The sequence below is a fragment of the Acomys russatus genome, chromosome 3 (assembly GCF_903995435.1).
Source record: "Acomys russatus chromosome 3, mAcoRus1.1, whole genome shotgun sequence".
In the NCBI taxonomy this organism is placed as follows: Eukaryota; Metazoa; Chordata; class Mammalia; order Rodentia; family Muridae; genus Acomys; species Acomys russatus.
In genome coordinates this window covers 24,319,192-24,331,178 of record NC_067139.1, presented here as the reverse complement: position 1 = coordinate 24,331,178, position 11,987 = coordinate 24,319,192, and the positions used below count along the sequence as shown (strand labels likewise).

Sequence of the window (11,987 nt, the reverse complement as noted above, 5' to 3'; positions counted from 1 at the left end):
CATTTTCAGAATTTGGAAGAAATTATATACTTCCAAACCCTACAGTGGCAATGTGTTCCAACCTTCAGAAGTTATTAAAAGCAACAAGATAGACATCAATACATCATAACTTACTTGTATTTTCATTTTGATTAGCTTTAAAAGAAAAAACTAACATTTTACCCACACACAATTACAGAACAAACTGAAGTGTGTGTTTTAATTCTTCACAAACTAAAAACCTTTATGGCCTGAATGGTCCTCCTCCATTTTTCTCCCAGTTACTGAGGTTAGAGGCTTGCGCTATCACCCTGGTTCAGTATGTTGAAGGGGCTGTTTGCTCTCCCCTCCCAAACAAATTTATCTGCCTTTAATTTATAAAGTACCTTTTCTGTGGAGGTGAGAGCACCAACATCCAGGAGTCCCTCCCCGCTGCCTTCTGTGGGCTCCAACACAGATCGTTAGGCCTGTTCAGCAAATGCTTCTTCTACCTATTAAGGTGGCTCGTGGCTCATTGCTTGTCTTTTTGAAGGACTGCCTCTAGGAATCTTTCAGAAGCATAGAGATGGGAAACAGTCGAATAATGCTTGCAGGACGGCCACAAATTGAGCGTCATACATTTTCAGAGGTCATGTTAAATGGCTGGTTTTGAAGCTGTATTTTTAATGCAGTAAAAAAACAAATTAAAAAAAGCATAAATTGCCATAAGCTGTCATTTTTAATGAGGCTTAAATTTATTTTTAAAAACTTAATTTTGAGAGACACATGAACTAAAAACTAAAACCAAACCAAACCAAACCAAACCAAACCAAAACACTGAATGGCAGAAGTAGGCTAGACCTTGGCAGTCAGTAACATGAGGACTGCTCAGCAGAAAACGGAGACACATTCTTGTCCCCAACTACACTCCAATGGTGACCCTTTTTTTTTTTTTTTTTTTTTTTAGAGAACTTTGGTTAGATGTTCAGAAGATTGACAAATCGCTCTCATCTGCTGGGACTTTTCGTATTTAGAATAAGAATCAATCCAGCTTTGTGCTACAGGAAGAAAGTGCAAGAACCGCTCCCGCTGCCACCCACCCCATCCCCGACCCCGGTCTCTTCTCACCTCTGGTCCTAACAGAGTGGTCGGGTGCTGTGAAACCCGACTTTCTCTTGAGCTGATTTTCCGAAGCAAGCCCTCGATTGGGTGTTAGAGCCCAGAGTTTGCAGGATCCGATCTCTCTTTCCTGGAGTTGTTGCATAGAAGAAACCCCGGTGGAAAACCGTACCAGCTTTGGCGCAGGTTTGCAGCGAAGCTGGCTTACTCCCGCAGAAGGCGCTAGCGGGAACTACGCTGTCCTGCTTGGGTCTAAGATGCTGATCAGAGTGCCAAAGTAGACCCGAGTTGGGAACACTTCCTCTAACAGTGACCTGCACTGTGGAATCTACTCGTTTGTTTTTATTTACTTATTCGCTATCTATTTACTTACTTGTGTATTTATTTATTTTAGCTAAGACTGACAATGGAAGGGCGCCAGCTGCAAAGCAGGTGCAGGGGAAGAGATTCTGGAAGGCCGCCTTCACCCAGGGCCCAGGGCCAGCACTGCAGGGACCACACTTGTGGCTTTCTTATGTTGAGTGTTCCGGGTGCCTATGCTGTCAAAGAGAGACCCGTGAAAGACAGAGATCACCTCAGTTGCGTAAGCTCTCAGCCTTCTAGACAGGGTCCTCTGATCCTCCAAAGCTGCTGAGAAGAAAGGTGATATCTCTTTGGGATGGTAGTGACAATCGCAATAGCAATAGGGTCTGCTTTGGCATGGGTGTTCTTGTGGGTGGCAACTGGTCTCTCTTTAACTATGCATGCTGAGGCGGGAGGGGAGATGAGGATAAAGGAATGAGGAGAGGGGAGAAGAAGGGCGCTTAGAGAGGGAGAAAATTCTTTGGATTCATAGCTCTAGTTGCAATTTATTTTCTCTCTCCCTTTCCATCTATCCCAGGGTCATCTGGCCCCAACCTCCAGATTCACTTCTCAGGAATATTCCCCGTGGTCAGGTCTGTGCCAGCCTGTGGTGTGCGCATAAGCTTGAGAACTTACTGGAATGCCAGGCTGACGCTCCGACCAAACCAGAGACCTCAGACTTGGGGACAGCTTCGGACTACTCCAAGAACCCAGAGCACCAAGGAGGCTAGCTCCAAGGCTGGAGGTGCCTGCTGCTGGCCCTCCAATCTCGCTCACTTTTCCCACACTAGGTCTAGCTCTGGGGAGACTGCTGGAAAGCTTTGCTTCCACAGCCTCAACTCAAGGCCTCTCCAGAGCCTACAGAGAGGTTGACAAACAACTGGTTTGGGGTTTCGATATAAATGAAAGAGCCCTACCTGTTCCCAGGGCCAACTGCTTAGCTTCAGTTTCCTTTCCCTCTGCGGCTCACTTTAACCATCCCCTCCCTCCCTGCCTTCCTGCCTCCTGCTAGGTGGAGAAGCCTGCTGGCAACTGACAGGTCAGGTGCTGGAGAGGTAACCCAGCAAGAGGCGGCTGGACGGGTCTGTACAAATCTGCTTAAAGATGCCAATGTTCGGAGGGAGACATTTCAGCACCGCAGCCTAGGACAGGGCACCCACCAAGGCCACCCCCACCCCGTGTGTGTGTGTGTGTGTGTGTGTGTGTGTGTGTGTGTGTCTGTCTGTGTGTGTCTGTCTGTCTGTCTGACTTTCTCCCTCCTCTTGTCTCTGTGTCTATCTCTGTATGTGTGTCTCTCTCCTCCCTCTCTCCTCCCTCCTCCTCTTTCTCCTCCTCCTTTCATTCACCTCTCTAACCTTACTTCTCATTTTTTAGAGACAAGCCACCCTGTGCACTCCTTGTTTTCCTTTCTCTTTCAGGACCCTGGTCATTGAATACCAGAAGCCCCTGCAGATGCCAGCAGACACCACGCAGGATGCAGACCCTGTGCTTTCCTATGGGATGAAACTCACGTGGGACATCAATGATCCTCAGATGCCTCAGGTGAGGAAGACGCTGCACTGAAGGTAAAACATGGCATCGTCCAGCCGAAGGGGAAACCTGCAAATGGATTCATGCTGAGACACACACATGCACATGCACAAGGAGGAAAGTTGGACTCTACAGAAAGCATAGTTCAGGTTAGAGATGTGTCTTTTTAAAGTGATTTACTTGTGCTTCTCCGAAACACACTTAAAGCAGCAGAAATGCAGACTTCTGTTCCTTAGTCATTCTTTCTCCATTCTCTTAACCAAGGCAAAAACTGAGTCTCTTTTTCTTGGATGCTGAGGCAGGAAAACTGCTGCAAATTCAAGGCCAGTTTGGGCTACTTAACAAAACCTCATTGCAAAACAGAACAACAGAAAGCCTCACTCCTTACTAGCTCATTTGAAGTTCAAGAGAATCTAAGCCAAAGTAAGACGCACTGGTTCTCACATGGCCAAGCCAGACTCTAGGAGGTGACTGGAATCTCACAGAAATGTCCAGACTGGAGTGACTTATGGAAAGTGCTCCATCACGTGCATGAGAAGACGCCACAGTCAGGATACCGAAACCACCCTTGTTCCACACTCACTTCCCTAGCAGTGGAATAATCATCCTTTCAGGGTAAATTTGTTTTTCATTATCAGAGGCAAGTACAGAAAATGAACCAGGCAACTTATGTTTGGATTGATGCTAACGGCTTTAAAGTCAGTCCTGTGAATGTGTGCATATGTGCATGTGTGCATGTGTGTGTGTGTGTCTGTTGTTCATGTGCACACATGCACACTTAGGGCCTGAGAAGATTTGCTTTCCTAGCAGCTGTGAAGGTGAGCCTCCAGTAAAGTCTTGGTTCAAGTGTTTGAAAGTTGCCTGTATTTGGCTTCTGTGCTGTGCCAGGCAATACTCAGAGATGAGAAATGTGAGAGCAAGGTGTGCAGCCTCTGGCTGAGTTCAGCAGGTTTGATGCACATGTGTGTGGGGAGTTTTACTCTCTTTGCTTGTGTTCAGCTTGCCTCCTTTAGCATCTCACAGGACAACTGTTCTAAACTAGACCACAGCATGCATGTCCCATCGCTGCTGACTTCTGTCAACGAAAGTCCCCATTGAAAAAGAATCAGATCCAAATAAAGAGGATCTTGCTCTCTGTCTCTCTCTCTCTCTCTCCTCTGTCTGTCTGTCTCTGTCTGTCTGTCTATCTCTGTCTGTCACACACACACACACACACACACACACACACACACACACGAGAAACCAGATCCTGGTAATTTAGAATTGTTTTTCTTTTTGGGGAATCTGCTCTCATTTTTCATTGTGTGTATCATATGTTTACACATGTGTGTAGAGGCATGTGCATGCCATGGTGATGTGTGGAGGTCAAAGGACGGCTTTCATGAGTCAGTTCTCTCTTTCTTCCGTGGGATTTAAATTTTAACTCAGATGGTCAGGTTTGCAAGGCCATGCCTCTACCTGCTAAGCCACCTCACTGGTTCAGGGAGTCTGGTTCTTAATGAGGGGCACATCTAACATGTGAGATGGGACAGGCACACTGAGACATAAAGAGCAATAACAAAACAATCTCTCTGTCTCTGTCTGTCTGTTTCTCTCTGTCTCTTGCTCTCTCTCCTCTGTCTGTCTCTCATCTCTGTCTCTGTCTCTCTCTGTCTCTGTCTCTGTCTCTCTCCCTCTCTCTCTTTCTCTCTCTCTCTCTCTCTCTCTCTCTCTCTCTCTCTCTCACACACACACACACACACACACACACACACACACACACAGGAGAAACCTATCATTTTAACCCTTCTGACTAACTGGGTGAGTGACTTAAACTGGTTATGCAACCTTGAGAGAGTCCTCGAATTTTTGTTAGCCTCAAGCTGCTGTCCTGTCATCAGATGATGAAACAAGATAACAACCTCAAGTTCTACTCAGACACATGTCATCTTGTATCCTTGTATCGTGTGTGTGTGTGTGTGTGTGTGTGTGTGTGTGTGTGTGTGTGTTACCATATTAGACCAGATGAAACCTAATTTCAGGTACACATACCCCACACATACACAAAGATGCACACACACAATTAGAAACAAGCATAAAATAAATCTTTCAAATGCTGAATGGAGGCAAAGAGGTGAAAGCTTTTATTTTCACAGCAGCAGGTCAGCTGAAAATATTTTAATTTTGCCTTGCTTTCCATGATCTGAGATTATGCAAATGATAAAATGTCCCCAAATTGCATTCAATTTAGTGCATTGGGAGAAAAATGTAAAAATAGTCCCTCCAGCCTTATCTTTTAACTCACCTTTGTAATGTGCTCTGAGGCCTTTTTCCTGGAAGAGATTAACCTGAAGCACTTTCTCCATCTTGGAGATTTTGGTCCTCCATGTAGATTCAGACCATTGTTTAGACAGAGTGAGTTGTCTGTAGATCCGAAGAAGAGCTTTCCAATGAAACAGAATGTTTATTTTATATTTTGACATCGTGTGTGTGTGTGTGTGTGTGTGTGTGTGTGTGTGTGTGTGTGACTTTAATGCTGAGCTGTGAAATTCAGGGATTAACATGTGTTTTTAATCTTCCAGTACTTGGAAAAAGCCGGAGGAGGGGGGGAGGTGACACACACAGGCTCCAATAACCCTAACACCCAAGGTGTGGAGGTAGAAAGATACAAAAGTTCAAGGTCATCTCTAGCTACATAGTGAGGCCAGCCTGGGGCACAGGCTAGCTTGCCAAAAACAAAAACAAAACCCCACTAAAGGGTCATCTATGTTGAAATTATATGGAAAATGGCATTTGTTATCTTTTAAATGAAGCATGAGGCAAAGACCCCCAGCTGTGGGTGCTACATCAATGCTCAGTCTGACAGAGTATTCCAAGCTCTGGTTCTTTGTCGAGGAATCCCATGTTGCTGAGGTGGAGGCAAGTAGTGCAATGTTAGCCGTAGGCCCCAGTTCCCAAAGCTCACAATTTAGGATGAAGATTAGGCCCTCCTCACAGTGCCTTTTCAAGCTCCCAGAGCTAAGGCAGGAGTGTAGAGAGAAGCTTACTACCTCTCAGTTTTGTTGTAACTGGGGTCATGGCTGGCATGATAGGCAGGTTTGGGATAGAGCGCTAAGAGCCAAAAGAAAAAGTACTGATCAGAAGATATCCACCAGTTAAATTGCATTTCAGTGGGAAAGCATTCTGACCACTTTCCGTCATAGCGCTCAGAAGACCTAAAAATCTTTTCATCATCTAAACACACCAAGCAGTAGAATGTCAGCCACAAGGAGCCATCCCAGCATCTAGGGTCAACTACAGGTCAAACATAACCTATAGCCAGGCCCTGGTAGCTGTGTGAACTCTGACAAGTCTCTTGACCTCTCTGATCTCCTTGACCTATTCTATAAGACAGGCCTGACAGTTGTCCCACTATAATGTGATGGCTAGTTATAATAAATATGCAAATGCCACTTAGAAACCTTATAAACATCAATACCTTATAGACATGCATTATTTAGGACCCATTAAGCATGTGGCTGACAATTGATATTGTATACTAGAATAATTTGGGCTTGTCTGGAGCTATTAAAAAAAATAAGTCCTGTTTTATCTTCCAGTGCATGGAGGAAGTTAAAGGCGGGGTGCCTATGATTCGGGCTCCGTAATGTAAAACCCTATTCTGTCTGCCATCTTTTCCCAGGAACCAACCCACTTTGACCATTTCCGAGAGTGGCCTGACGGCTATGTGCGCTTCATCTACAGCAGCCAGGAGAAGAAGGCTCAGCGCCACCTGAGCGGCTGGGCCATGCGCAACACCAACAACCACAATGGCCACATCCTCAAGAAGTCTTGCCTGGGCGTGGTGGTGTGCGCACGCGCCTGCGCCCTGCAGGATGGCTCGCACCTGCAGCTGAGGCCAGCCATCTGCGACAAGGCCCGGCTGAAACAGCAGAGTGAGGGCAGGATAGCGACAGTTATGGGAGGGTGGCTTTGGTGCCCGGGTTCTCTGTTCCCAGCTGAGGTCCCCTTAGAAGGTTCTGGGCTGCAGGTTGAGCTTAACATTTCTCTCTCTGGGGTTTGCAGAGAAAGCTTGTCCCAACTGCCATTCAGCTTTGGAGCTGGTCCCTTGCCGAGGGCACAGCGGGTACCCTGTCACCAACTTCTGGCGACTTGATGGCAACGCGATATTTTTTCAGGTAAGTGACCATCTTAATCAGGGCTACTATTGCTGTGATGAAACACCATGGCCAAAAAGCAAGTTGGGGAGGAAAAGATTTATTTGGCCTATCCTTCCACATTGCTGTTCATCACCAAAGGAAGTCAGGACAGGAACTCAAGTAGGGCTGGAACCTAGAGGCAGGAGCTGATGCAGAGGCCATGGAGGGGTGCTGCTAACTGACTTGTTTCCCCAGGCTTCCTCTGCCTGCTTTCCTGTAGAATCCAGGACCTCCAACCTAGGGATGGAACCACCCTCTGCCATTGGTCACTCATTGGTCACTCTAGCCCTACAGCTAGATCTCATGGAGGCATTTCCTAAACTGAGACTCCTTTCTCTCTCTATGATGACGCCAGCTTGTGTCAAGTTGACACACCAAACCAGCCAGGACAGAGGGTCAGAACATCATTTGTACTAAGTACTTCTGTCATACAACATGGAACAAACTGCCTGCCACCTGCCCTGGAAATTAAAGCTTAGATTCCCTGTAAGCTCTCTGATTCCTAGGAATCAAGGGCTAAGCTGTTTGGCAAGATTTTGTTGTTTCCCCAGACAGAGTCTGGTGCACAACCCAGTCTCACCTGGAACTTGCTAGGTAGCCCAAGCTGGCCTTGAACTCATGATCCTCCTGCTTTAGTCTGCTGAGTGCTGGAATCACAGCTGTGTGCCACCTTAGATGGTTCAGTGTGTTCTTTAAGGGCCAGATATATGAACCCAGTTACATTTGTTTGAGAGAATATTTGGGTTGCAAGTTACCTTTTAAGATATCTGTTGTCCTTGTTGTCTTTTTTTTTTTCCCTTAGAAAACAGGGTGCTGATATGTAGCCCAGGATAGCCCAGAACTAACACTGTAGGCCAGGAGGGTCTCATACATACTCTGTCCCTCCTACCTCAGTCTGTTAAATATTGGGATAACAGGCATGAACTATCACACACAGCTAAGATGTCTGCTATTGATGCTATTTTACTTTGAATAACTCTTTGTTATTTTAAAGAACAGTAAAAAAACCAAAAACAAAACAACAACAACTACAACAAAAACTTTGCAGTCTAAGAAAGACACAACCCAGTTTGGACCAGCTCCCAGCACACTTGGCTTTTTTTTCTAGAGAAACTGATAGACAATTCAATTTCTTCATTAACACAGGCCAAAGGAGTTCATGATCACCCCAGACCAGAAAGTAAGTCAGAAACAGAAGGCAGAAGAAGTGCCCTCAAGAGACAGATGGCCTCTTTCTACCAACCCCAGAAAAGGAGATCAGGAGAGCCTGAGGTAATGGCTGACACCACTGAGATCTCTGTGTTCACTTACATGGCACACTGACAGCTGACTGAAAGATAGATGCCACGTACCAATAGCAAAGGTTTAATTTCATATGAAAATTACATATATCTAGCAAATGTCATAGTTAGTTCAGGGCTCTAATCCCTTCTTTAAAATAGGTAAATGTTCTCTAGAGGTGATGACGTTAGGATGTTTGCTGCACCTGGGAGACAGAGGCAGGAGAGCTTGAGGCCAGCCTGTTCTCCAGAGGGAGTTCCAGGACAGCCAGGGATACACAAAGAAACCCTGTCTCAGAAACACCAAAAGGGAAAAAAAGAATCCACCATCTCCTTGATGGTATCATACTGGGGACCAAGCCTAAAGCACAGGAACCATTGGGGGACATTCAAGATCCAAGCACTAGCATCAGAGTTTATGAAGGAACAGACAGGTTTTCCTTTGGCAACATGATCAAAGTTTCATTCCCCACCAAAACAGGCCAAGCAGGCAGAGAGCATAAGCAGAGGATACCCTGACATAATTCAAGCCCTTCCACACGCCAAGTGCTGATATGCGTTCATGCATTCCAGGGCTACAGAAACCCTCTGAAGAGCTACAACTAAACCCTGTGCTTAAGATGCTGATCCTTGGTCCAAAGAAAACAATACAGCTGTTCAGTTGGGAGGGCCAGCACAGGGTTTGAAGGCAGGTCTAAGTGGCTCCCAGGCCTCCACTATTAGAAGCACATGGAGGAGAATTGGTACATCAGCTTCTCAGACCCACTCTGCCTGGCTACTGGGGACCTTCCTCCTTCAGCGCATCCATCAGTAATCTCTGGACCCCAGGCCCAAACTGCAAACCTTAGCAGGGCACGGTTCATTACACTGGTGTATTTTATTTATGTCGTTGGTTGTTACTGTGAGTCAAGATGATCACATCATTTACATATTATATGTTATGGTATGTGTTGTGTGTCATATGTTTGTACTTGTGACTTCTTCGTAGGCAGGAAGCCCTCAGGACAGCGGTGGACACCTCAATGGCATGCCTGCCCTGGAACCCATGGAATTGTTTGATATGACTGCTGATACCAGCTTCCCCACTACAGGGCAGTCCTGCCTTCCTATCCCAAACTCTGATGTTCACAGAGTTCCCTGTGACCTAGCCACCTTTCAAGGAGATCTAATGCTGCCCTTTCAGAAATACTCAAATCCAAGTATCTATTTGCCCAGACCACCTTGGAGCTATGAATTGGCAGGTCGTGGGGTTACAGGTTCAAATCCATACCCCAGCCTATATAAAGAGTCCTCCAGTATGCACAATGATACAGACTGGGTCCATCTGAACTCAGTTCAATATAATGTCAGCTCATATGGCAGCTATGAGAGAAGCTTGGATTTCACAGCTAAATATCATGGTTGGAAACCTACGCATGGGAAACCCGGCCTTGAGGAGAGGGTTGACTATGGGCAATGCCAAGCTCTGACCGCACGCCCTTATTACAACTCAGAGCTGCCCTGCAGGTACCTGCCAGCACCACCAGCAGGCACTCAGGCCCTGCAGACGGTGATCACCACCACGGTGGCTTACCAGGCTTACCCGCACCCTGCTCTGAAACACGATGACAGCATACAGGAGGTTAGCAGCCTTGCCAGCTGCACCTACGCTTCTGAAAACCTCACAGTCCCCATCTACCCACAAGCCTTAGACCCTCCCGATGGAGTCATCCAGGCAGCCTCTCCTTCAGGGAGAGCCCCTGTGAAAGTCCCTGGCGATTGCCACTCTGCCACCAGACCCACTGTGGCTTTTCCTCATGAGACAGAACCCCCTAGGGCAGATGGGGCGGAGGTGTGGGATGTGTGTCTGTCTGGAGTGAGCTCTGTGATGGGTTTCTTGGATAGGACAGGGCAGCCCTTCAGCTTTGACAATGAGGACTTTTAGAAGGATTCTAGGGCACACACACCGTGATAATGGCGTGCACACAAAACATACGTGCTTAAGGGCAACTACCAATTGTTTTGATGATTCAGTGTGTGTGTGTGTGTGTGTGTGTGTGTGTGTGTGTGATATACAGGCCACAAGACTGGAGTGAGCATAAGGGCATGCTGAGGAAATTTCCAGTTGGAAATAAGTGCTGGAAGTTTGCACACGGTTTCAAACCCGCCATACCACATCAGCTATTAGGAGTTTGAGTCCCACACAGGAACAAATAAACTAGCTGGAGGGCGACCATGCACTGGCCTGACTTCCCTTAGCCTCCAGGCTGAGGATCCTATTCTCACTCTTAGCCTTTTAGTTTTGGACTGTTAGGGAATTTTACACATCCACACACAAGCAGCATCAAGAGCTTGTCTAAGCAGCTTCAGAGTGGAAACCCGGAGAGAAATGTGTGACACGCAGCAAGTGCTCTGTTACACCCTGCAGGATTTTCCATAGATCAAACGATAAATCTGTAAATCAAGAGGAACCCTCCATAGCCAGGGGTACCATGACACCTGTGAACTGAGGCTCCCAGCGAAAAGCCAAACCTCACCTACATTAAGGATTCCACGGTGGCGATTGGCAGGTGAGAACTTCTGTGATGCTGCGAGCTGGGATGTTGCAGGTCTGAATGCAGACCTGTGAGTGTACCCTCTTACTCGCTGTTTACTACCTAAGATTAAGTGGATCCTCCTGGGAAATCCAAGCTGACCCTGAGTTTCCACTGGCCCCAAAGCTGAGAGCATCACCAAGTAGCATTTTAGGCCCATAAAGATATTTTCCTGCCTTACTATATATAAAACCTGCCTACCTGGTATTTCCACAAATGTATTTTTCAAATACCTTGATTTATGAGTTCTTTTGTTCTCTTATTATAAAAACTTAATGATCCTGCTTTGAACATATTATTGGGGGGGTGAGTCTGAATCCATGTTCCCTGCTCCATGGCCACTTATATTTAGTTCCATAATAAATTATCTCTTATTTCCTCTAAAGAGCTGTGGTTTTGTGTCAACATACCTCTGTAACCCCAGCACTCTGGAGGCAGAGGCAGGAGGATGAGCCTGTGGCACTTACTGTAGGTGGCGTTTCAAATATCAATTTCCACCAGATAGTGTCTGTGTTTCATGAGTCACTCAGGAAGAAGTTCAGACCTGTAACCAGTTGGTAAGACACAACTCACTATACGAACATGTTGAAATCGTCAACTGATTTACACACAAGTTAACTAGTGTAGCCTTTTGGTTTCTAGGCTGACAAAACCGAAATTAATCTATATGAATAAAAGAGAATTGATAACTCACAAAGTTAATCTATGGAAGAGTTTATGTTTACTAACCCGTCTGGTGAGTTTGGTAGTTCTTAACTCTGTTGCTGGTTATTTGGTGGCTACCAGTGTTCCTGTTCCTCAAGTCTGCTGCGGCCAGGACACCTGGAGATCCACGTCTCTGATGAGGACAACTTGCCTTGAGTCTGTGAAATGCTACACCAGGCATTCACTGAACCAAGGGAGAAGCATGCGATGACAGCATAATGGATGTTCCCAGTGACCTGTGTCAGTTTCTGCAGATGCCAGGAAAACTCATTTCAAGGTGATTCTCAGGAATTTGTCATAGA

The 11,987-nt window shown here is 46.3% G+C and overlaps 1 protein-coding gene across 1 annotated transcript; it reads left to right on the top strand.

The window, feature by feature from the left end:
- The first annotated feature begins 2,871 nt into the window (after nucleotides 1-2,871).
- Gcm2 (glial cells missing transcription factor 2) lies at nucleotides 2,872-10,331 on the top strand. The gene is made up of 5 exons (XM_051170304.1): nucleotides 2,872-2,961; nucleotides 6,611-6,863; nucleotides 6,994-7,106; nucleotides 8,274-8,399; nucleotides 9,396-10,331. The coding sequence occupies exons 1-5, from the start codon at nucleotides 2,872-2,874 to the stop codon at nucleotides 10,329-10,331; spliced, it is 1,518 nt and encodes a 505-aa protein (XP_051026261.1).
- The last annotated feature ends 1,656 nt before the right edge of the window (nucleotides 10,332-11,987 follow it).

What these genes read in the sequence shown, in the direction of transcription:
- Gcm2 (XM_051170304.1), top strand. Translation starts at nt 2,872, where the DNA reads ATGCCAGCAGACACCACGCAGGATGCAGACCCTGTGCTTTCCTATGGG. An exon ending in GGCCCGGCTGAAACAGCAGA is followed by an intron (nt 6,864 to 6,993) that starts GTGAGGGCAGGA and finishes TGGGGTTTGCAG; the next exon opens with AGAAAGCTTGTCCCAACTGC. An exon ending in GGAGATCAGGAGAGCCTGAG is followed by an intron (nt 8,400 to 9,395) that starts GTAATGGCTGAC and finishes ACTTCTTCGTAG; the next exon opens with GCAGGAAGCCCTCAGGACAG.